The 26392-nt window shown below is 33.5% G+C and overlaps 1 protein-coding gene across 5 annotated transcripts in view; it reads left to right on the forward strand.

Moving 5' to 3' along the window:
• The window catches only part of CNTLN (centlein), a 289645-nt gene that overhangs the window by 74412 nt on the left and 188841 nt on the right, over positions 1-26392 (forward strand). For 4 of the 5 annotated variants that reach the window (XM_004765706.3, XM_013063112.2, XM_013063111.2 and 1 more), the window contains exons 4-6: positions 7476-7610; positions 8213-8392; positions 20265-20398. In XM_004765706.3, the coding sequence (XP_004765763.1) occupies positions 7476-7610; positions 8213-8392; positions 20265-20398 (449 nt within the window). The remainder of the gene's footprint in view (positions 1-7475; positions 7611-8212; positions 8393-20264; positions 20399-26392) is intronic. The other variant, XM_045079653.1, reaches the window with a different exon arrangement.

Genomic DNA, 26392 nt, shown 5'->3' on the forward strand with positions numbered 1-26392 from the left:
CTACCATCTTCCCTGCAAGTGAGTTTTGACTCAATCTATACATCTTTCCTTTTTTAAGATAAGTTTACCTCATCTACATTTCTTGATATAACATACTTATTTGATCTTTATTCTCTGACTATCCTTATATTTATGTTTTTAATGTTTTCTTACCTTTTAATATTTATTGTATTTTTCATTTGTGTGTATTTGCGTTTGCATATACACGCATTTTCATGTTGATAGTTGGGGACATTTAGAGTTTGTATTATTTCTTTTAGTGATTAAGTTATTACTTAAATATCATATGTAGCAGTATACTTCTTGCTTCTAACATATTCTGAAAATGTATATAATATCTCTCAACTATGCACTGTAAAAAGGTAAGAAAATTAGTGTATTTTGATTTATTCAGCCTTTGTTTCTCCTGCATTTTAAAGTGAACTCATAGAGAGTAATTGGAGGACTTATTTCTTATTCTCCACATTTTTTTATTGAGTTTTTTTGTACTGTCAAGATTTATAATGCTTATGTTCCATAACCACCTTATCCATTATTTTTAGTGTAAATTCTGTGGGAAAATAGATCACATTTTATTGGTTTTTCCTGTTGCTGCATAACAAATTATCATAAGCTAGTGAAATATAGTTATTAAGTTGCTGTGGGTCAGGAATCTGGATATAGTTGGGATCTCATATGGTTGTAATCAAGGTTACAGTTGGATTGTGCTCTCATCTGGAAGCTTGATGTAGGAAAAATCTGCTTCTAAGCTGATTCAGTATCGCCCTCGCCCCGCAAGGACGACAAGACGCCCTGGTTCGGATGCATCTTCTCTTTCTTTATTTCCGCAAGTCTACACACTTATATATGCTTACATGACCAATCAGTGAGCAGGGTATAGGAGGGAGCGAATCAGGCTGTGCACCTAAACGAACAACTTTGCTAGCAACCAATGCTGTTTACTTCCTCTTTGGGCGTTCCGCTTAGTCTCACGAGGCAATCCTAACCTGGCAACTAGCAGGCGCCATCTTTTAATGGCAGAGGCTGCCCTGGCCAGGGGCCTGCCTCCGACAATTCAGGTTGTTGATGGTATCCGTGTCCTTGTAATTTTAAGACTGATGTCCGAAATGGGACCAAAGTCTGTTAGGGTTCTTCAGAGAAGTAGAAGTAATAGATGTGCATACATATGTCTGTTTATCTATCTGTATCTATCTATATGGAGGGGGAAATTGATTTGAAGGCATTGGCCCATGTAATTGTGAGCTGACAAGTCTGAACTGTGCAAGACTGGCTGACAACGTAGGATCCCAGGGAAGAGTTAATGCAGCAACTCAATCAGAAGGCAGTCCGGAGGTACAATTCCTTCTTTTTCAGAGGCCTATAGCTCTTACTTTGTAGTCTTTAGTTGACTGGATGAGTCCCAGCCACATTATGGAGAGGTAATCCTCTTTACTCAAAGTCCATTGATTTAAATGTTAGTCACATCTGAAAAATATGTTTGCAGTAACATTAGACTCATGTTTCCTCAAAAACTATGAAAAACTGGGTACTGTGTGTACTATGGCCTAGCTAGGTTGACACTTAAAATTGACTAAATGGGTAAAAAGTTCTGAGGTGAGTAGACTTTTAGTATGAGGTTTTATGTTTATCTGGATAGGGCTTTTGCCGTTGGCTATAGCTATATGTGTCAGAGGCTAACCTTTGTTTTGTTGTTCTTTTTTATTTGTGTCTCTCTAGAAATTTCTTAAATATCATCTGAGACGCATGATTCTGCCCATTGTATTCTCTGGTTGTTATATAGAAGCCCTAGTGATATGGTGAGGTGTCAGAGGGAGGGGAAGCATTCTATAGTTCCATAATTAGGTCTCAGTCTTTTTTTTTTTTTTTTTTTAAGATTTTGTTTTTATTTGACAGACAGAGATCACAAGTAGGCAGAGAGGCAGGCAGAGACAGAGGGGAAAAATGCTCCCTGCTGAGCAGAGAGCCCTATATGGGGCTTGATCCCAAGACCCTGGGATCATGACCTGAGTTGAAGGCAGAGGCTTTTTTTTTTAAAATAGTTTTAAAAACCTTTTTTTAAAAGTTATTTATTTATTTACTTGACAGAGATCACAAGTAGGCAGAGAGACGGGGGGTAGGGGTGGGGTGGGGAAGCAGGCTCCCCGCTGAACAGAGAACCCAGTGCGGGGCTCGATGCCAGGACCCCGAGATCATGACCTGAGCCGAGGCAGAGGCTTAACCTGCTGAGCCACCCAGGCACCCACCATTTTTAATTTATTTATTTGACAGAGAAAGAGAAAGTACAGCAGAGGGAGGGTCAGGCATAGGAAGAGAGAGAACCACGTTTTCCAGTGAGCAGAGAGCCTGATGTAGGGCTCGGTCCCAGGACTCTGGGATCATGACCTGAGCTGAAGGCAGCCACGTAACTGACTGAGCCACCCAGGTGCCGTACGTCTCAGTCTTTTAGAGAGCTTATGTCCTGACATTGTGACCATAATAAGTACTTCTCAGTGCCCTCCCCCCCCCCCGCCTTGGATTGATAGAAAGGGTAGAGGGTGTTGGAGTTAGGTATTTCCTTTTAGCTCGGTTGGTTAGGCTCTGGAAAACTTGCCCAAGATTGGGCTTTTTTGGACTTTGTAACTCTCAAGACTTGCCTACTTTGATCTTCCAGCAATCTGTTAATTACAGATTAGATTTTTCTACTCTGGTAATGGTTCCCAAGGAGTTTTCTGCCCTGGTAAATTGTCATTATCTGTCCCTATCTGTCACTATCTGTTTCTCTAGTTTGGGGAACAATAGTTTGCTCTATGACCCCACCCAGTTCTTTGATAGATTTAGGAAGAGTTGTTGATTTTTAGTTTGTGAATAGGAAAGATGACTTCCAAGTTCCTTACATGCTTGAGTGGAAACTGAAAGTCCCTCTAGTGTGTTTTTGTTGTCCTACTGAGCAATATTAAGTAGCTCTTAATTTTTAAGATTTATAGCCTATGGAATAGAATAACACTTAATAATGACAATTGCTATAGCTTATTTAAATCTTATGTATCTAGTTAAATTTCTAGAAAGTTAAACACACACATACATGCACTCATGCACATTATTATTTAGCTGGTTGCAGAAAAAACTTTCATAGAAGTGCAATCTAATATAACATATTTTACTGATGATAGTATAAAACATTGCCTATAACTTCTTTTGGTAAGACTGCCTTAGCTCTGTCACTGATAGTAATAACATAAATTGGGTAATAGATTCCCCTTCTAGTATTGCATTAGATGATATGACTCCACTCACAGCCTAGTATATTGTATTTAATTAGAACATCTTTGATGTTTTATCCCCCCACTTTTTTTTTAACCTTGTAAGAAGCTCAGAAATGAGTTTTAGTTCTGTTACAGTTAGATCTGTTACCCCATCCTTCTTCTCCATTTACCATTGTTTTAGTTGTTGTGGCTTCATAACTTCTCTGTTTTTTACTAAAACTTCCATGCCCCTTTGAAAGTAGGTCATATAAATAATATATTAACATGCTCAAGTATTGCTCAGTAGAGTTTTAGGTCTTATGCTGCTGCCCCTCCTTCCCCTTTTTTCCTGCGTCATAATCTTTATCATTCTCTTCTTACTCTATAGACTTCTCTTGACCATGATGTGAATTATTCATTTCATGTCTTATCCATAATAAATTATTTGTTCCAGACATACTTTCTCTTGTCACCCTTTATGCTTTATGGTTCCTCTGAGTTCTGTTTGCTATTTTAATATTAACTCATGCCAGACCATTAAGAATGTACTCTATCCAGAAAAGTTTGTTGAAAACTTTCATAAAGCTATATTTTAAAATGAATTATAGCTGTAGTTTCATTATTTAAAGTAGATCACTAAGAGCATACGTTAATAGGAAAATATTTTGCATTACACAAAATTTTGCAAATCTTTAAAGGTTTAAGTTTCTGATTATCTTTTATTGGGAGTGCATCTTTATTACTTTAATGATTATTCAGTGTAATATCAGATTTATCAAACATAATACAAGGATATTCATAGTTTGGGTTAGCTAATTACCTACTGTATTATGCTTTTTATTTAAAAATTAAGTCTTTATTTGGACTTGTTGATTACTAAATTCACTCAAATGCTGAAATTCAAATTATTAAATAATTCTCATGAAAGTGCTTGCTATTGGTGTTTAAGTTGTCAGTTTCTGTTAAGTTTAGCTGACACGAAAGGGCAATCCCTTCTACAACTTTAATCATTTGGCTCAGTGTTCTTTCCTTCCTAGGGTCTAAATAGTTTTTAGAATAGATGAGAATTCTCATATTTCGTCAGTTCTTTTAAAGGAGAGGTCTGTAGATAGTCTGTAAACAATCTTAGTGTTCATGTGATTAAATTTATCATTCTTTGTCCATCTCATTCATAAACATTTGCTTATCTGGTTTGGAAACACCAAGAGTACATAGTTAGTATGTAATGTGTCCAATGAATAATATGGGCAAGACAGAAATCTAGGAAGGGTAGAAATTACTGTGACAGTCTGGGGAAACCTTCATGGAGAAAGGGAGAGATTGAAGTTTGAAGGAGGGTAACACTTAGATGAGAATAGAAAAATGGGCTGTGAATTGTGGATGGGCTACACTTATGCATCTATTCATAAGCTGTTTGATTGATGTCAGGGAGATTTTGATATGCCCTAATAGTTAAAATGGGAAGTAAAAATTAAAACTATATTGAGGTTCCATTTATACTTACTAGATTTGTAAAAAATTACCAAGCCTGAGAGTCAAGTGTTGGTGCAGATGTAGAGCTGTGAGAACTCTTGAAGTGCTTATAGCCTATGTCTTAGTGATTTTACCTCCAAATATAATCTTAAGCAGTATTTTTCAAACTTTTATTAATATGACCCCCAAACTGAAAAAAATACATTCTACCTAATTCCCTAATATACCCACATTTGACATAAAATATAATATAGTAATTGTCCTTACTTTTATAATAAGGTAAAAATACAACAAAATAAGCACCAAATATGAATGTAATAATATTTAAAAAAATATAAATGAAAAACCAAGCACTGTAAAAATTTAGGAGATACTTAATATAGTGTATCTGCTTCTTTCTGAGTTTTTTTGCTGAGAATTTATGCTAACATTTTGATAGTTTCTGTTGTATTCTATTCCACTTTTAAAAAATGCTGATTGTGATGACTAAATGATTTAATGACCCATTACTAGATTGTAATCTGTAGTTTGAAAAATACTGGTTGGGAGAAATTCTTGCTCATCTATATCAGGAGACATGTTTAAGAGTGTTTATAGCAGCATTGTTTGTATACCCCTTTTCCCAAAATGGGAAGCAGCTGAAGTATACACAAACAAGAGATAGATAAATATATTATAGTATATTTATATTATAGAATAATACTATATACCAAGGTAATTGAACTGTAGCTATACGTATCACTATGGATAAATTTGGGAATACATGTTGAGCAAAAAATAGCAAGCTACAGAATGTGTGTAGTATGATTTAATTTATATAAAGTTCAAAAATAAGCTAAACTGTAGAGTATATCAAATAGGGATAAGTGTGTTTTCAAACTATAAAGAAAGACAAGGCTAAGAACCAAAGTTGTAGGATAGTGCCTTGCCCTGGAGGACATGGAAGTGTTATAAGGATTAGGGGACCTACAGAGGACTTAAAGATAATGGTAAGGTTGTATTTCTTAATTAGGTGGTTGTGGATTCTAGGGTACTCTTTTTATTCTGTTCTTCATACCTTACATATTTCTCACAGATTATTTTTTGTATGTATTCAGTATTTGATTTTTTTTTTTTTTAAGAGAGAACATGTGTGTCTGAGGAGTGACAGGTGTGGGGCAGAGGGAGAGGGAGAGAGAGTATCTTAAGCAGACTCTACACCCAGCATTGATACAGGGCTCTATCTCACCACCCTGAGATTGTGACCTGAGCTGAAATCAAGAGTGGGACTGTTGGGCACCTGGGTGGCTCAGTGGGTTAAAGCCTCTGCTTTTAGCTCATGTCATGATCCCAGGGTCCTGGGATCGAGAGGCCTGCATCCAGCTCTCTGCTCATCAGGGAGCCTGTTTCCCTTGCTCTCTCTCTCTCTGCCTGCCTCTCTGCCTACTTGTGATCTCTGTCTGTCAAATAAAGTCTTAAAAAAAAAAAAAGTGGGACAGTTAACCAACTGAGCCATCCAGGTGCTCAGAGGGAGTTTAGTTTAGTTTAGTTTAGTTTAGTTCAATTAGAACTAAAGTAAAATCAACAATTAACATTATAGCTTAAAAAATTAGAATATATTAGTTACTCTCACTTTATTCCTGAAACTCATCCTGTTTTGCATCCTATCCTTGAAGCTCCTCCTCAAGTCACTTGGAGCATGTTTAATAAGGAGTAAATATGGGAGTACAAGATATTTAAGAATCAGATGAGCATCACTGATAGATCAGAGATGAAATGAAGGTCAGGGTTTTTGTTGATCATCCTACTTAGTAACAGAACAGTATGTTATAACTTGATGTGTCTTCTTGTTTGACAGGCCTATGGGGCTTTGGGAAATGGTGCTATTAAAAATTACCTGGAGGCTTTCAAAACCCTTATAAGTGTGTAATGGATGCATAATAAATATTAGTTGAAAAATGAACAAAAGTTAGGTTGACAAAAGTTGAAGAAGTTTAGAAAGAGATAGTATCAGGATATGGATTTCAGTTTTGGCATGTTAGTTTCAAGTTCCAGCAGATAATCCAAATGGAGGTATTATATTGAAAGCTGGAAATGTGACATTGCTGACTGGGAGAGCATCACAGCTGAATTAGGATTAATAAGACTGTTAGAGATGAGATCAAAAACCAAGAAGGGGTAAATTTTCTGAGAGAAGAGGGAAACTAAGAAATGAGTCATGGATATGTCTTGTAATTAGGTCTTATTTAGGTATTCCTGCAGGTAAAAAGAGCAGTCAGTTAAAAACTATGGCAGTTTTAATATTGTGAATATGTTTTTCTACACAGCAAGTCATCTTTGGTACCAAAACAAACTTGTCATTTTCCAATCTTGAAAATTTTGTGCCTTCACAAAATCATAATTGTTTATCTAGAAAATGTTTTCTTCCAAATGATACTCAAATAAGAGGGTAATTCTTATCTTAGCTATCTACACATTTTCTTTGGAATGTTTTATAAAATTTTGTTTTTCTTCTATTTTTGCACCTGAATCCCAAAAGTTTGCTTTCTGAATGTGGCTTAAAATATTTGGCATCCAGTTTTTATGTGTTCTTCATCTTAAACTAATAAACAGATACCACCCTTGCCTGTTTACTTGAAAATTGATGGGCATGTTACCAGAAATGAGATCTTTGATAATAGACATTATTATAAAAACTAGTTAATCCTAATATTATTGATCAAAATGTGAAACTTTTTAAAATAAAGTATTTTTTTCTTAGAAATACCAGTTTACCAGTGATTGTGATTTTTTTTTCCATAGAGAGAAACAGGACTACAAATAGAAATAAATGACCTTGTAAAACGGAAGATTGCAGTTGATGAAGAAAATGCTTTCTTGAGGAAAGATTTCAGTGACTTGCAGAAGAAATTTAAAGATAAAAGTCAAGAAGTTAAGGTGTGTTGGCTTGTACATAGTTTTACAGTATTATTGCTTTGAAATCCTACTTTAAGCTTTGTCAGCCTTTGTGGCACAGAAAGTGACAAGCTTGGAGGAAAAATTGCCTTAGGCCCTGCTGTACCACACAGTTTTCTCACATGCAAAAACTGAGAAAGATGCTTTAAAGATAAGACTCCAAGCTTTATAACTTTCAGATAAATAGTTAATGATGGAAATGGAGCTAAGAAAGTAGGAGTGTGAATATGTGGCTTCTTGTAATTAGATTCTGATGGGACTGGCATTATTAATTGATAAAACCCAGGTCTGGGAGGATATGTCTGTGTGGGTCTCAAAAATAGCTGGGGACAGCATCAAAGGCAGCTTGATCAATTAATGGGCTCTTTGCAAATGTGTACTCATCAAAGCTGTCATCCAGTGAAAAAATATGACCCATCCACCTGCATGAAAAGAGGCCAATAAAAGTATACAGGTGACCTTGGCCATCAAATATAGAAGAAGCTGCTGTGAGGGTAAAACTGCACAGTTTATATTTGCTGATTAGTTCTCACCTTTTTTTTTGCTTTGTTTTGTTTATCGGCCCTTGTGGTACTGTTCTACAGGACACTAAGGAGTGTGTACAGAATAAGGAAGAGCAAAGCAGACTGGTTATAAAAAATCTGGAGGAGGAGAATGAGAAATTAAATACCCGCTGTGCTGACCTGCTAAATGACCTGGAGAAACTGAGGAAGCAAGAAGCACATTGGAGAAAAGAAAAACATAGCATTGATGCAAAAATAAAGGTATGCAGTGAGAGTGGAGAGCATGAGAATGATGCTGTTATTTCAGATCTAACTTCTAATAGGAAGTTTATTACATGTGATTTTCTTTAAATAACAAGTTATATATTCAAATCCACCAGTGGGGACCAGCATTAATTTATATTCCTTCACTTAAGACCCACAGCTTTTTAAAAATTGATGTTGCAAAGCAGGAAACTGACTTCAAATAGTTATCTAAAATGTAATCATTAAAAAGTAAAGGCTGTAGCATCTTGAAATGAAACATGTTTTGAAAAAACATTTAGAATCACGATGTTTGACTTTTCTCAGTTAGAGCTTAAATTTATAAGTATAGCTAGAATTCATTACAATAGAGTTTTAAGAATGTATTCTCCAGGTCTTTTGAAAAATAAAATGGGAAAAAAGCATGAAGCAATTGAGAAATACTCATGTGTGTTTTGAAGATGGTGCTTTTCTTTGGCTTAAGATAGCCTTATTCATAGTAAGATTTTATTTTCATAGAAGATGAAAGGTACAGTCAATCTTTGTAATCTGTCCATCAGTATTTTTCAAAATAATAATTTTTTGGTGCCTTTCTCTTTGTCTTGAGAATATTTTTGTTCATTTTTTTCCATTGAATTTTAGGTTTCTCTTCATAGATTTTCTTGAAAAGGCCAGAAACAAATTTTTATGCTAGTAAATTTGATAGTGCCTCTATATATGCACACATAAAAAGAATATATAACATAAGTATACACACACACACGTGTGTGTATATATATATATATATATGCATATATATATATAGCTATTAAAATACACTAAGTATGAATATACTAAGTATGGATATACTAAGATATGTGTGTGTCTGTGATCATTTTAAAGGTGAAGGGAATGTGTATTTCTGAGTGTGTGTGTCAGTTCATTGCACATATTTAAGAAAATACATGAAATCTTTTAGTGTATTAGGACGCCTGGGTGGCTTAGTTGGTTAAGCAGCTGCCTTCGGATCAGGTCATGATCCCAGCGTCCTAGGATGGAGTCCTACATCGGGCTCCTTGCTCAGCGGGGAACCTGCTTCTCTCTCTGCCTCTGCCTGCCACTCAGCCTGCTTGTGTGTATTCTCTCTCTCTGACAAATAAATAAATAAATAAAATCTTAAAAAAAAATCTTTTAGTGTATCATCAGAGAACAATTGAGCCATTGAGAGAAATGAATTCTGGTACATTTGTTTTCTCAACTTTTATGTCAGTTTCTGCTTCCCTGCAATCTCTAAGCAGTTTGGTAGTGTGATAAGGGTGAGTAGTACTTCCTTATGTTAATTCATAGGCACATGAGTGTTTGGTGATACTTTTCATACCATTGATGACTATTTGCCACTTAGTTCATACTTTGGTTTTTAGTTCTGGGACTAAAAACCATATATATATATTGCTGTGGTTTTTAGTTCTGGGACTTTTTCCTTTAATTGGGAAGTGTGTCTTATTAATTTGTAGACATTATTTATTCTGGGTAGTAATACTTTTTTGCTATATGTACTGCAAGTACTTTCTGTTCCATGAATCTCAAGTAAGGTAAATTGGATTTTGAAAAGTTTGTGGATCTAGAAAGAGTATGTTTTATTATTCTCTGATGTTTTTGCATTGGCAATCTTATTTGCTAAAGTTTTCCCTATTCCAAAGTCTGTAATGTACTTAGAGTTTATTTTGGGGTCTGTTGTTTCACACCATTTATTCAATAGTTTATTGATTTGTGATGTAATCTCTCACATCTCAAAGCGTTCCTCTGTGTTTTAGGTTTTTTCTGGACATCTTATTGTTTTCATGGTTTTAGGTATTGTAGTTTTGTAATTTGACCCATTATTTGGTAGGAAGTCTGCTTCATTTTTTTGTCAAGTTGTGAACCTTGTATGTGCTTCTTCACTATCTTGTAATATTTAAGAACTGGGGCACCAGTTTTGTTTTGTTACTGGGGCACCTGGGTGGCTCAGCTAGTTGAGTTCTTGGTTTGGGCTCAGGTCATGATCTCTGGGTTGTGAGATTGAGTCCTGCATGGGATTCTGCTCAGCAAGGAGTTTGCTAGAGATTCTCTCTCTCCCCCTCTCCTTCTGCTCCTCCCCGACATGTGGGAACGTTCTCTCACTCTGTCTCAAATAAATAAATAAATCTTAAACTTGATCTTAGCCTAAAGGCTGAGAAACGACTCAAATAAGTAAATCTTAACGAACAGGAATGATTTTATTAGTTTTACTGAAAAATTCTATTAGAAAGTAGATTGGAACCACACTTAGTTTATGAATTAATCTTGGGAGAATTTTGACCCTACTGTTCATATATGTGGAATAAGATTTTGTACCCCTTTTTTTTTTTTTAAGATTATTTATTTATTTATTTGACAGACAGAGATCACAAGTAGGCAGCAAGGCAGGCAGAGAGAGAGGAGAAAGCAAGCTCTCTGCTGAGCAGAGAGCCCAATGTGGGGCTCAATCCCAGGACCCTGGGTTCATGACCTGAGCTGAAGGCAGAGGCTTAACCCACTGAGCCACTCTGGTGCCCCGATTTCCTACCTTTCTTAAAATGGCATTGTCCACTGTTAACTAGATTTAGTCCTAGCTACTAATGTTATTGTAAAAAGATTGTATAATGGTAAGTAATATTTTAAATTATATTTTAATTATTTCTGGAAGGCAGGGTTGATACTGATTTATCTTAACATTCTTTTCAATAATTTTTCTAATTATCTTATTAGTGCTAAAAATTTGTATATTTTCTTGATTTTTCTAAGTTATTAAGAAAACTTTGCATCTTTCTTTCCTTCCTAAAGTATTAGTTAGCATATAATTCACATGTAATCCTTTTAAAATTCACAGTCGAGTGCAATCGTTTTCAGCTTATGTAGAGTTGTACAGTTATTACCACAATTACTTTTAGAATATTTTCATCATTTCAAAAAGAAACCCTGTAACCTTTAGCAATCACTCTGCGTTTACCCCTTCACCCTGGATCCCTTGATAACCAGTAGTCTTCTTTCTTTTGTAGATTTGTCCATTCTAAACATTTCATATAAATAATATAGTATAAGGTCTTCTGTGACTGACTTCTTCTACTTAAAATAATGTTTGCCGTGTTTATCCATGTTGTAGCATGTATCTGTACCACATTCCTTCTTATTGTTGAATAATATTCCATTACATCGCTATCCTACATTTTATTTATCACCAATAGATGAACATTTGTGTCTTCAGTAATGTTGCTGTGAGCACTTGTGTACAAGATCTCGTATACATACCTGTATTTTTATTTCTCTTAGATACATACTAAAGATTGAGATTACTGGTTCATATGGTAACTGGTTTTAAGCTTTTGAGGAACTGTCAGTTTTGGAAAGCAGCTGCACCACTTTACATTGTGAACAGCAGTCTATGAGGGTTCTGATTTCTTTTTGTTCTCATCAACACTTGTTATTGTCTGCCTTTTGTATTTGTTTTTGTGGATGTGAAGTGGTTTCTCATTGTGGGTTTGATTTGCATTTCCCTGATGGCTAGTGATGTTGAGCCTCTTTTCAGATGCTGTTGGCTGTCTATTTTTGAAGAAATGCGTATTTCATTCCCTTTACTTATATTTCTGGATACAAGTCTCTTCAGCTATAGAGTTTGAAACTATTTTCTTCAATTTTTTGAGTGGTTTTTACTTTATTAATGGTGTTTTTGAAGCATAAAAGTTTTAAATTTTGATATTTAATTTATCTACATTTTCTTTTGTTACCCCTGATTTTGGTGTCATATCTGAGAAACCATTGCCTCTTCAAAGATCAAGAAGATGGAAACCTATGTTTTCTTCTAAGAGTTTTATAATTTTATATCTTACATTTAATTCTTTGATCCATTTTTAGTTGATTTTTTAATATGGTGTTTGACAGGAATCCAACTTCATTCTTTTGCATGTGTTATTCAGTTGTTCAAACACATTTGTTGAAACAAACTATTGTTTCCCCCACTGCTACTGTGTTTATTGAATCTCAGTGGACTGTAAATATAAGGGTTTATTCTGGATCTCTATTCTGTCCTTTTGATTTATGCATTTATCCTCATGTCTATGCCACACAGTTTATTGTTATAGATTTATAATAGATTTTGAAATTGAGATTGTGTGTCATCCAGATTTTTTATTCTTTTTTCAAAATTGGCTATTTTGGATCTCTTGCATTTCCATATGAATTTTAGAATCATCTTTTCCATTTCTTACAAAAAAAAGCAAGTTGTGTTTATTTTGATAGAGATTGCATCAAATCAGAAGATCGATTTGGCAAATACCTCTATTTTAGCAATATTATAACATCTCCATCAACATGGTGTGTTTCATTTTTTTAGACCTACTTTAATTTATTTCAGTAATGTTTTGTGGTTTTCAGAGTATGATGCACTTCGTTACAGAAAAGTATTTGCATTTCTTTGAGTTTGTATTATTTCTTTTTTCTTTAATGGAATTCATTTTTTTAATTAAATTTAAATGAGCTAACATATAGTACATCATTAGTTTCAGATGTAGTGTTCAATAATTTATCAGTTGTGTATAATACCCAGTGCCCAGGTACATATTATTCCTAAATATTTAATTTTTACGCTATTCTAAATGGAGTTGTTTCTTTATTTCCTTTTTGGGTGGTTCATTCCTAATTATTAATTTTTATATAGTGATCTTATACCTGCAACGTTGTTCAATAAGGTTGATTCTTTAGGACTTTCTGTGTGTAAGATCATGTCATTTACAGATAGAGATAATTTACTTTTTCTTTTCCAATATGGATGTCTTTTGTTTCATTTTGTTCCCCATTACCCTGGCTAGACTCTCTAGTATATAACTGAATAGAAAAAAAGAGTAGACATCTGTTTCTTGTTCCTGATCTCATGGGGAAAGAATCTGCTCTTTAATCCTTAAGTATGATATTTGCTCTATCAGATTGAGGAAGCTTCCCTCTATCCCTCTATCCCTAGTATTTGATTGTTGTTGTTTTTATCATGAAGGGGTTTTAGATTTTGGCAAATGCTTTTTTTTAAACATCTCTTGAAATGAGATTATATATATATATATAGTCTTTTATTCTGTGGGTATGGTGTATTATGTTACTTGATTTGGGATGTTAAACCAACTTTATGTTGCTGGGATATTTTTGTCTTTATCTGGCTTTGGTGCCAAGATAAATCTAACCTTAATTAGAAAATGTTTCCTCCTCTCATATTTTTGGGAAGAGTTCAAGAAGAATTGGTATTCATTCTCTTAAAATGTTTGGTGGAGGGATGTCTGGCAGCTTAGGTGTTTAAGCATCCAACTCTTGATTTTGGCTTGGGTCCTGATCCTTGGGTTGTGAGATTGAGCCCTGTGCTGGGCTCTGCATTTAGTGGGGAGTCTACTTCTCTCTCTTTCCCTCTGCCCCGCTGTGCTCTCTCTCTCTTTCTCTCAAATACATAAAAAATTAAAATAAAATGTTTGGTAGAATTCACCAGTGAAGCAATCTGGTACTAGAATTTTCTATGTTGGGTAGTTTTGATAACTGATTAAACCTCTTCAGTTATTATAAATCTGTTGAGGTTTTCTATTTGTTCTTGAGTTTAGGTGATTTGTGTATTTCTAAGAATATGTCAGTTTTGTCTTGGTCATCTAATTTATTGTTGTAAAATTGCTTAGAGTATTCTCTAATAATCCTTTTTATTTCTGTATAGTTTGTAGTGGTAACTTCACTTTGATTTTTGATTTTAGTTATTTACATTCTTTCTCTTTTTTCTTTGTCATTCTAACTAAAGGTTTGTTCATTTTGTTGCTATTTTCAGAGTCACCCTTTGCTTTAACTGATTCTTTATTGTTTTGGTGTTACCTTTTAAAAAATTTTCACACTAATCTTTATTATTTCTTCTTTTCTGTTTGGTTTCACTTTGATATTTCTTCTCTGTTTCTTCAAGGGGTAAAATTAGATTATTAAGTTGAGATATGTTTTCTTTTTTAACATTGGCATTTATAGCTATAAATTTTCCTCTGAATACTGCCTTGCTGCAGGCTGTATTAATATTTTTGTTTTGCTTTCATTCATTTCTGAATATTTTCTGATTCTCTTGTGATTTCTTCTTTGACCTATGGATTGTTTCTGAGTATATTATTTAATTTCCACATATTAACACATATTAACTTTTTAAAATTTTTCTTCTGTTATTGAGTTTTGGCTGTAATCCACTATGATTAGAAAAGATGTTTTGTATAATGATAATGTTTTAAAATTAAGAATTGTTTTTTGGCCTAACATGGTCAGTTATGGAGGATTATCCATGTGTACTTGAGAAAAATGTATATTCTGCTCTTTTGGAGTAGTGTGTTCCATAAACATTTGTTAGGGTTACTTAGTTTATAGTGTTTTTTAGGCCCTCTTCATCCTTGTTGACCTTCTAAGTGTTCTAGTCATTATTTAAAGTGGAGTATTGAATTCTCCAAATACTACTGTAGAGATCTATTTTTCCTTTCAATTCTGTAATTGCTTCCTTTATAATTTAAGGGCTCTGTTGTTTGGTTTATAGTTACATCTTCTTGACAAATTGATTCTGTAATCAATTTGATTCATTTTTAACTGTTTTTGACTTAAAGTATATTTTGTCCAATATATTTATATCTATTCCAGTACTGTTTATTATTTTCATGGTTATCTTTTCCCATTCTTTCATTTTCATTCTGTTTATGTCTTTTGGTCTAAGTGAATCTTTAAAAAAAAATTAACTCTAGTATAATCAATATACAGTATTATACTAGTTTGAGAGGTACAATATAGTGATTCAGCAATTCTATACATTACTTGGTGCTCCTCATGATAAGTCTACCCTTAATGCTCTTCATCTATTTCACCCATCGCTCCTTTGGTAACTATCAGTTTGTTTTCTGTATTTAAGTGTCTGGATATTTTTGTCTCTTTTTTCTTTGTTCATTTGCTTGCTTCTTCAGTTCCACATATAAGTGAAATTATATGGTATTTATCTTTTTCTGACTGACTTATTTAAAGTGAGTGTTTTAATCAATATTTTGTTGTATAATGTTTTCTTTATTTTGTCAATATCTGCCTTTTGATTAGAGAGTTAAATCCATGTATATACAAAGTAATTACTAGCTAGGATTGACTAACTTCGGACATTTTATTATTTATTTGCTGTTGTCTGGTAGGTGTTTTTCTCCCTTATATCCTCAGTTACTGTCTTCCTTTGTATTTAGTTGATTTGTTATAGTGGCACATTTTGATTCCCTTCTTATTTTTTTTGTGTGTCTGTTCTCTTGATGTATTTTCTTTGTGGTTATCATGGGTTTATATTTAGCATCATGAACTTAAAATAATATAATTTGAATTGATGCCATCTTAAACAATATCAATACTAAAACTCATCTATATTGCTCTTTCCCTCCACTTTACATTATTGTTGCCACAAGTTGCATCATTATAAATTGTGTGCCCTGTAACACAGATCTATAATTTTGTTGGGTTTTTCTTTGAAATATGGTAAATGAAAAGTAGAGTTGCAAACCAAATATTACATAATAATACTGGCTTATGGATTTATCTTTATCTTTACTGGGGTCTTTATTTCTTCATATGGCTTTGAGTTACAATCTTGCTTCCTTTCAACTCAGTCTGAAGGACTCCCATTAGCATTTCTTGTAGGGCAGATCTATTAATGAACTCCTTCAGTCTCCCGTATTAATAAATACATTTTGTATCTTCCTTTGTTTACCTATGAATTTCTTAATTACTTTCTAAATTTTGAAGGACAGTTTTGCTGGGTATGTTGATACTTCTTTACTTTCAGGTCTTTATATATGTTATCTCATTGCCTTCTAGCATCCATGGTTTCTGATGAGAAATTAGTTATTAATCTCATTAAAGATCTCTTCTATTTGACAAGGCACTCTTATTTTCAAGATTCTTTTTGCAGGGGCTGAATTTCAAAAGGCTGATTATAATTTGTAGGTCTCTCTGTTGATTGTTCTTGGGAGTTTGTTGGGCCTTTGGATTTGTAGATATATATCTTCCGTCAAAATTGGGAATGTCATGACCATTATTTCTTCAGATATTATTTCTGCTTCCTCTTTAGTCTCTTCTCTTTCTGGGATTCCCATAATGTATATGTTGGTCTAGTTAATGGTGTCCCAAGTTTTCAGATAGGTTCTGTTCACTTCATGTTCTTTTTGGTGTTTCAATAATCTTACACATTTCTTCTTCTAGCTTGCTGATTCTTTCTTTTGCCTGCTCTGCATCTGTTAGATGCTTTGGAGAATCATCCATTTTATTGTACCTTTTTAGCTCCAGAATTGTTTGATTCCTTTTACTGATTTATTCCTTTTTAATTGATATTCCTTTGGTTTATACATTGTTTTCCTTTAAACTTTTTTTCATATTTTTCTTCAGCTCTCTAAGGATATTTAGGATAGTTATTTTAAAGTGTGTGCGCTATAAATCTGATATCAGGGGTTCCTCAGGAATGTTTTCTGTTAATTTGTATGTTCCTTTGGTTAAGCTATACTTTTATGTTTTATTTGTTTTTTGTTTTATTTTATTTTTGTATGCCTTGTGATATTTTATTGTTGTTGAAAGTTGGGTATTTGAGTATAACTTTGGAAGTCAGATTCTACCCCTTTCTGAAGTCTTGCTGCTTTTTTAATTGTTTGAAGGCTATGGTAGTCTGTTTAGATAATCTCCCAATCTATATTTGTAAGAGTTTAAGGTCACTTGTGGAAGGTCACTGAGGTTTCTATCCTTTAGCTTTTGTTCACCCCCCCCCATTGTGTTGTAGTTTTCCTTGAATGGCAGGAGCCAAAACAAAACACAAAGAAGCAACAACAACAACAACAAAACACACATCCACAGACACAAAACAAATCCCTCGCCCAGTCTTTGTATTGTCTCTGTGCTTAGACTCTTCTTCAGTACTTATCCATATTTGCAGTGAGCTCAGAGCTCAGCCAAGGGTAAAACTTTGGGTCTTCTTTTCTCTTTTCTGAGCATGCATCTTTCTCTGAGCCTCTGTGTGGCTTTCTAAACTCTCCCAAATCAGTGGGTATTTTTGAATGTCCTAATGTCCCCAAGAATCTTCCAAGGCTTTTGCTCCCATGTCTGAGGCATTCTGTTATATACCTCAACCAGTAATCTTTTGTACCACACATCTGTGGTTTGTTAGTTAACCTTTGATATTTTTGAGCTATCTCCTCCATTTATCCAGTCTTTGATCCCAGTTGGATCAAACAGACATAATGGCTTTGAATCTATAATTCAGGTAGCCCTTAGATAAATTGGAACAGACACACATATTCGTTTACTCTAAAGTCTGTTCTGCTTCCTCTCAAACCAGGAACCAGGATCTCCAACTGGGCACATGGATTCCTGCCATTCTAAGAATATCACTACTTTAAGATTCACAGTCTTTAAAATGGTCAGCTTGCTGGAGACAGTGTGGGAAGGGCAACTGAAAACTCCATAAATCTTTTGTCCCATTTTTAATTTGCTTTTATTTTTAGCTCAGCATTTGCTTGGTTGTTGTAAACCTTTGAATGCATTCCATAGTTTTTCTAACATTGGTTCTGAAAGTTTCTGCTTTCTTTTTGATATTTCTGCCAGGGAAAAATGCTTGGAGCTGTATTATGTTCCTGATGTCACTTATCACCTTTAGTTTTAAATGATAGCTTTACTGTATATATATGGTTCTGCGTTGTCAGGTGTTTTTTGTTTGTTTGTTTGTTATTTGTTTCTTTGAATACTTTGAATTATTATCTCAGTGTCTGGCATCATTATTTCTGAAGAAAAGTCAGTTAATTTTACTGAGGTCTCTCGAAAATGAGGAATGGTTTTTCTCTTGTGTTTAAGATTTTCTTGTTTTTGGCTGTCAGTATTTTCACTGTATGTTTGCTTGTGGATTTATACATGTACAATACTTGAAGATTGTTGAGCTTCACAGATGTTTAGATTAAATTTTTTTCATGAGATTTAGGAATTTTTCAGTCATCATTTCTTTGAATTTTTCTTCTATTTTTTTTATTCTTTTGCCTGTTCTTCTGGTAGTCCCATTATGCGGATGTTGGTGCAGTTTGTGGTGTCCACATTTCTCTGGGGCTGTTAACTTTTTTGTTACTCTTTTTTTCTTGGATTTTCTCTTTGTTTTTTTCTTATTTTTGTCATCTCATGTTAAATGTTCAGCTACACTAGTGAGTTTTTTGTGTTCTTCATTTTGTTAATTTTGCTTTTTATCACCAGGAGTTCCATTTTTATTTGAATGTTTTAAAATAATTTACATCACTTTATTGGCATTTTTTATTGGATGAGACCTTTTCATTTTATCTTTTTTTGTTTTTTAATGATAATGATTTTTAATGATAGTGTCCTCAAAGTTCATCCATGTTGTAGCATGTGACAGAATTTCCTTTCTTTTTAAGGATTCATTGTTTTCTGTTTTATGTATAGACCCCATTTTTAATCTATTCATTCAACATCTGGGTGGTTCTACCTCTAAGCTATTATGAGCAGTGCTGGTATGAACGTGGGTGTGCAAATATCTCTTCAAGATACTCCTGCTCTAAGGAGTGAGCTTGCTGGATTATATGGTAGTTACATTTATTTTTAAAGTTTCTTTAAAGATTTTATGTATTTATTTGAGGTAGAGAGCACATTTGGGAGGAAGAGCATGGGAGAGGGACAACTAGGCTCCCCGCTGAGTGTATGGCCTGACATGGGGTTTGATGCCAGGCCCTGAGATCATGACCTGAGCCCAAAACAGTTAACCAACTGAGGACTGAGCCACTCAGGTACCCCTAGTAGTTATTTTAATGTTTTAAACAGTTAACCAACCCTCTTTTAAGATTTACTTATTTATTTGAGAGAGAGAGTGCATGCAAGTGTGCGTGCATGAGTGGGGGGAAGGGCAGAGGGACAGGGAGAAGAAGAGAATCTCATGCAGACTCCCCACTGAGCAGTCATTGCCCTGTGTAATAAATGGAAATTTGAGAAATACTCAAAAGTGCTTTCTTAGCTGAAAGCCAGTATTTTTATCTTCAAAATATTACTCTAGCTACGGTAAGGTAATACATGAAGTATGAGGTCATGGCTACAGTAGTGGTTGATGTAAAACCTAGTGCTCACTTCTGCAAATAATGAATGTATAGCATTTATGTGGGTATACTCTATTTTTAGATAATATATTTACTTAATACTTTATGAAAACAATCAAAGTTTTATAATATATTTTGGAGAAAATACAGCTTTAGAAAATAACATTAATTTTGAAATAGTTTTAAAATGGATAAAAAACCAATTATCTGGAGGAAAACGCCAACTTTAAAAAACTTGAGGAAAAATTTCATCATGATCAGGGGAACTGGGCATTATCTAAATCTTAAGTATTACAAAATTATGTTGATATTTTTGCAGTATTGTCTTTTTTTCTCCTGGTGTAGTTATGTGTATACATCTAAAATAGAGGAATTATGAAATATATAGTGTTTGTCCCAAGTACTATTTATGTAAATGAACTCATTTTTATTCACATAATTGATGCTTTTTCATTATACAGGGATTTCTCCATTGTAATTTTAATAAGTATATTTCTACATAGGTTTTCATATTTAATTGCTTCAAATTCTTAACTTTTGTGCCAGAAAGCTGTAATACTTTTTTATTTTCTGGAAAAAAAGTAAACTATGACTGGTATTTAAGTTACTGTTTGTACTAAAGTTTTTTTAGTTAAGTGAAAACATAAAATTGAAAACACTATAAATTTTTTACTGTCATTTTGTAGATTAGTTAAATATAATACATTTCATTTATATTTATTTGTTTGATACTTATTATATTTGATTGTGATATAAGTCTTCTGATTTAGGCCTTTGAAGACAATTTAATTGAAGCAAAGAAAGAAATTGAAGCATCACAGAGTAAATATAATGCTCTGTCATTGCAGTTGAATAATAAACAGACTGAACTTAACCAGAAGGATATGGATATTACCCTTGTCAGGCAAGTATATTCAATTTTTAAATTTAACATTAAGTTATTAGTTATTCAGAATGGTGACATATATGAATATTATTAGCACTGAAAAATAACAAGAGTATGTCTTCTTTGAGGACATATGTTTATGTATTGAAAGTATCTGGAATTATATATACCAAACTGGGAATAGTTAACTAAGAGAATCAAAAGATTGGAAAGAGCATTCTCAAAGAGTAGTCTTGTCTCCATTTTTAAAGATTTTATTTATTTATTTGACAGAGAGAGATCACAAGTAGGCAGAGAGCAGGGGGAAAGGGAAAGCAGGCTTTCTGCTGAGCAGAGAGCTCAATGTGGGGCTCGATCCCAGGACCCTGAGGTCATGACCTGAGCTGAAGGCAGAGCCTTAACCCACTGAGCTACCCTGGAGACCCTTGTCTCCATTTTTAACAAGGGCAGTGCATTCATTCATTGTTTCCTTCCAAAATATTCCCAGCCAGGTGTTATCTAATATTCATTACTATTCTAATGGGCAATATATGAGAAATCCAATTTGACTTTTTATTTTATTATATTCTAAATAGTTCTAGTTTATGAGATCTTCTTTCTATACTAACACAAAGTAGAATTATTTGAAAAACTTGTTTTTAAGTGTTTTGAAATATTTTATACTATTAACTTATTTCAGTTACCTCTATGAGAAAATGGTGTTAGAACAAATCATAAATATATAAATGTATATGCATTCATATACACATGTTATCTGTATACACATATATACGTATATGCATTTTTTACTTAAACTAGTTAAAGTAAATCATACAATCAAAATTTATCATATGCTTCTGTAAGTAAAATTTCATTCTCTGGTCATACTATCATATATTTAAATACACAAATGTGAGATATTTATATATATAATATATAAATTCTGTGTGTTTGTATTATATAATATTTGTGTGGTTAAAACTTGATATGTACATACATTTTTTTGTATATCTCTCTATTCAGTATATATTTATATGTCTTTACATATATTTAGTACATTGCAAGAGCTATAGATATGTCAGGGCAGGATTTTGGTTAGATAGCAGTTAATGTATATATATTAGTTTATTACCTAAGCAAAAATTCATTGTATCACAATTTTAAAATCTTATCATAGGATTGAGGACAAGTATAAAATTAAGGATGACAGACTGGTTGGCTTATCTATTCATGGTATAATTATTTTTTTTTAAGTCTATAATTTGATGAAGTCATAAAAATAATTTAAATAGTTATGGAATCATACATTTGTAGAAATCTTAAAATTATCATTTATTCCTCTCTTTTTCTCAGTAAGATAATATGCCTTTTAGTCATTGCTTGATACGTACATTTTGTAAGTTGAGGTACTTTTTGAGACTGTTTTTTTCACTTTATATTGTTTATATTTGAACATTGTTTCATTTATTGAGTTGAAATTTGCTTTTTTACAATTATCTTGTAATCCCATTTATCTTGAATCCTTATCTAGAGCATCTCAGAAACAATCTAATCTCTATTCTGTAGCCTAGATCTTCAAATAATGGAAGATTATTTTCAAATAATCTTCAAATAATATCTTTACCTTCTGTAACTTTATCTTTTCAGTAGTTAATTAACTCCTCTTATTTCTCATAATTTTTCATATATATATTTCATAGGTGTTACCCTATTTTCAGTTGCATTTCTGAATGCATTCCATATCATTAGTATCTATATTGTCAATATTTTTCTTAAAATATAGCACCTGTAACTGCACATAATATTCCAACAATGATCTTTCTATTTTAGGGTATGATTTGGATGGAACATAGGATATATTCTAGGATGCAATGTAGTGTTAAGTGCATGGCATTTGAATAATCACGTTTTCTACTAAACTTCTCCCCTTTGTGTACTTGAATTTAGTATAAGAGCTATAAGCTATATAGTAAATAAGGCAATAATATTCACAGATGGACATTTTCTTACACAATGGTAAAATAATGGACCATGTGTAATTTTAAAAGCTTGATTATAAGGACTTACGAGGAGGAGAAAATAATCTAGACTCAGAAGTCTGGAACAGAGGACCATGACTCAAATCCTCACAATAGGGGGATAGTTGAGGTTTCTGCAGTGTTTCTCCTGAGGAAGGGTTACCTGTTTGGTATATTGTATGTCTCCTTTCCTTTATCAGTTTTATTTCTCACAGGGGGGTGGTGATAATTACAATGTACCAGTATCATTTTATTGAATCTCTATATTGTACAAAAAACACACAAAACCATAATTGTCAGAGAAGTCTTCTAGGCACTTTCTTATTTGGATACATTTTTCCTTATTAGTGTATGACAGAGTTGACCTGTTTTATTTCTTCATGGGTTTATTTCTTTGGAATTCATCCATTTGCATACTTACTGAATATTCGCGTCATCCTCTGTGATATACAACGTTGTTAGGAACTACCTCAAATGATTTTTACCCTGAGTCAGTGTATAAATAAGTATATAAGCACATATATAATAAGGTTATGTCTATAATGCATATAGAACATCTGAGTATATACTTAGAACTTGCATACTTGCATAAAAGTGCTAGCCAACTAAGTTTCCTAATTAAAATTTTTGCCTGAATAGGTAACGATTCTATGATTACATAGAGGGTAGCTAAATGGCTGCATGGAGGGTGGGCCAAATTACATGGACGTGGGCTATCGTTAATGAGTTGGGAATTTTTCTTAAGAAATTACTTACAAATCTTCTATAAAAATAAAACAAAATAAAAGTTAGGATAGTACAGTCATAATCTGGAGGGTTAGAAATATCATCAAAGTCAGAATTCTGAAATTGGATTAATAACCTGGATTGCTAGTGTTCCCAGGGACATAGCAGAAGTAAGTGTAAATTATTTCTGTAAGATGATGTAGTAATTATGTCCTCAAATTATATCCACAGTTTTTTACACTAATGTCTAGCACATAGTCAGAAATATCAAGTAAGGCAAGATAAAAATAAAAGATGTAAGGACTGGAACTGAAAGGAAAAGACCTTATTATTTGCCTATAATATGATTAATTCACAAAGAAAACTCAACTTACAGAAACATTGTTCAAATTAATAAGTGGGCTTGGCACACTTGGTAGATATAATGTTAGTGAATAAAATTCAGTTGCACCTTTTATGCCAGCAAAATACAAGGAAATGGACTTAATATATGGAAATAATACAATTTACAGTATGAGTAAAACTGTGAGTAAAACTGTGAAAAGTATGTATAATGAAAGATGTGTATTACTTCTATGCAGAGAAGTAGAAAACATTATTGACAGAAATAAAAGGTCTAATATGTGTAGGGATATACAAAGTTTTTGATTTAGTAGGCTCAGTATAATAAAGATGTCAATTCTCTCCAAATAGATATTAAGATTTAGATTATCAACAACTGGAATCTGTTACCACCCCCAGACCAGAAGAAGCAAGGAGATAAGCTCTTTTCAGGTCTCTAAAAAAAAAAATGATCCTGGGAGAGAGGCTGCATATTAGGAGAAGTATCTTTAGGCACAGAAACATTGACGCTGCCACCTGTGGCTCAGCAAAGACGGAGTCAGGAAAAGAAATTCCTGGACCTTTTTTTTCTCATTGACCCTCTTTCATTACCAGCAAGCACTCCAGCTAATCAAATTCAGTCGGAGGTGGAGGATAAGGGACCAGTATAATGCAGTCTGTGGAGCTTGGCCTCTTCGACTAGAGGACTAGATAAGAGGGTAGAGATGGTGAACTTTGGAGAGAAGGTGTGCATTCTCCATCACTGTTCTTTTTCAGAGCTCTCCTGGCATTTATTGCTTATTAATTTTTTGGCAAAAATTTAGAGTGAACTTCCTTATTTCTTGTTTAGTATTTGGTTAGAGCATCAAATTTATAAGTAAGCCTGAGACATCTTAGTGATGCCAGTCTTCCTATCTTAGAGGATGGTATGCCATTCCATTTCTTTCAGTACCTTTGTGTCCTTAGAAGATGTTTTAAGTTTCCAAAGGGTTTTGACATTTGTTGTTAAATTTATTTCTAGCTGGTTTTTTTTTTTTTTTACTGTTTTAAATGGAGTATTTCCTTCTCATATAGTTTCCAACTGATTTTACTTTTATCGCTTTTAGTTTTTTGCTGTACTTGTTTGATGTGCTATCATTTCACGGGTAAAGTGTTCACAGTTCTTTTTTTTTTACTGTGAATTTTACTTTTTTTGTTTGTAATTTTTTTTTGCCATGGATTTGAATTCTTATGAAATTAATGTTGCTGTTCTTTATCTTTGTTTACATTTTTATGATAATAAACAGCAAGTATATAATTATTTGCTATAATGACACATATGAATTATTTAAAAAATCTATGCAGTACAGTGAAGTACAAAGAAGATAGAGGAAAAGTATTACACTTAAAATACAGCTCTGGAGAAGTAATAACCATTAAAATTTTGTGAGAATCATCCTAGATTTCCTTAATTGGTATTTATAGGTTGAAGATTAAGTGGACAAAAGTTTTTAGAGAAAAAGGACTATATTGAATATATTCTCTTAAAAAGTAGACTTTAGTTTTTGGTGATATAATGGAATAAGACACTGATGTGAAATTGAGAGAAATTAAATATTTTCTCTATAAATACCACTCTCACTCTCTCTCTAAAGCTAGGACCAGAATGACATGTAAAACTTTGGAGGTCAATGTCATTTTTCTTAAAACTACATATCATCTTTATTTTGTTTGACACGCTGCTATGTAAACTTTGGAAAATAGAACATTACATTCAACAGTTTTCATTCCCCCTGATTTTGGGTCTCAAGAGATATAGCATTTATAACCACAGTGACCAAAGATATTTAGGATTAGTCCTGTGTTTTGCTTCAGTGTTCATCACTAAACTTTTTACTTTTGATGTGTTCATTTCTGTACTTATTTTGATTCATCTCAGGGGCCTGTTTTCATCAGGGCTTGCCCTGTTGCTAGGGTACGCTTTCTCCCACATTAGCATCAGCTTTAGCCATGTGATTTATTTTGGCCTGTGGGACAAGGGTGAAAGTAACATATGCCATGTCCTAATGTGTTAAAAGTCATTCCCTGATTTGCCTTTGCTTTTTGCCCTCTGCCACCAGAGTGTCATATTTCTAATGCAGTCCAAGGCTGCAGTATGTCTTAGAAGAGCAGAAAGCCACCTGCAATGTGAACAAGCAGTAAATCTCTGTTTTTGTAAACCATCAAGACAAGGTTTTTTTTAAACTGCAAAATAACCTAGAGAAGCTGCCTGAAACCCTCTGTCAGTCTTTGGTATCAAACTTGATCTCCACAGGGATATTCCTAATTTATCCCATGCTCCACTCAATCCCGTAGATAGCATCACTGTAACTGAAAGATCACTGGATTTATCTTTTAGGAACCCAGTATTTTTTAACAGAACTTAACATTCTTCTTGAGATAGGAGAAAATGTTTGTTCTCAGCACTGTGTCAGTTCAAGCCACACCTCCCCTTACTCCTTTTCATCCATGCCTACAGGAACTTCTCAGGTTTGATACTACCAATTAATTTTATTTTCCATAGCTTTTATTTTCCTTATAAATGCTCTCATTATGTGTTTTGATACTATCATAGCATCTTTTTTTTTTTTTAGCTATCTTTATGTTATGATTTTCATTTCATCCATTTAATAACTATCTTATGCTATATATCCTAGAAAACAGAGCCTGAGGGAAGCATTAAGTCCTGATTACTTACTTGGGAGATTGAATTCCAGGGGAAAGTAAGAGAAGGAGGAGGAGACAGGCAAGGATAAAAAGTGATTCAAGGAAATGCATTATTGTGCTGGCTCCTGCTTCATGGTGAGCCCTGAAGAGACAGCAGGTGCACTGAATTTGCTACCCAGTTTGATTCTTGACAGACTGTGGGAGAGAAACCATGCTCTAGAGCCATCCATTAGATGGAAAAAGAGAAAGCGAGAAAGTTATCTATCTGGTTTCTTCTCGTGTT

Source organism: Mustela putorius, unplaced genomic scaffold (assembly GCF_011764305.1).
Source record: "Mustela putorius furo isolate JIRA1106 unplaced genomic scaffold, ASM1176430v1.1 tig00000421_pilon_pilon_pilon, whole genome shotgun sequence".
Classification (NCBI taxonomy): domain Eukaryota; kingdom Metazoa; phylum Chordata; class Mammalia; order Carnivora; family Mustelidae; genus Mustela; species Mustela putorius.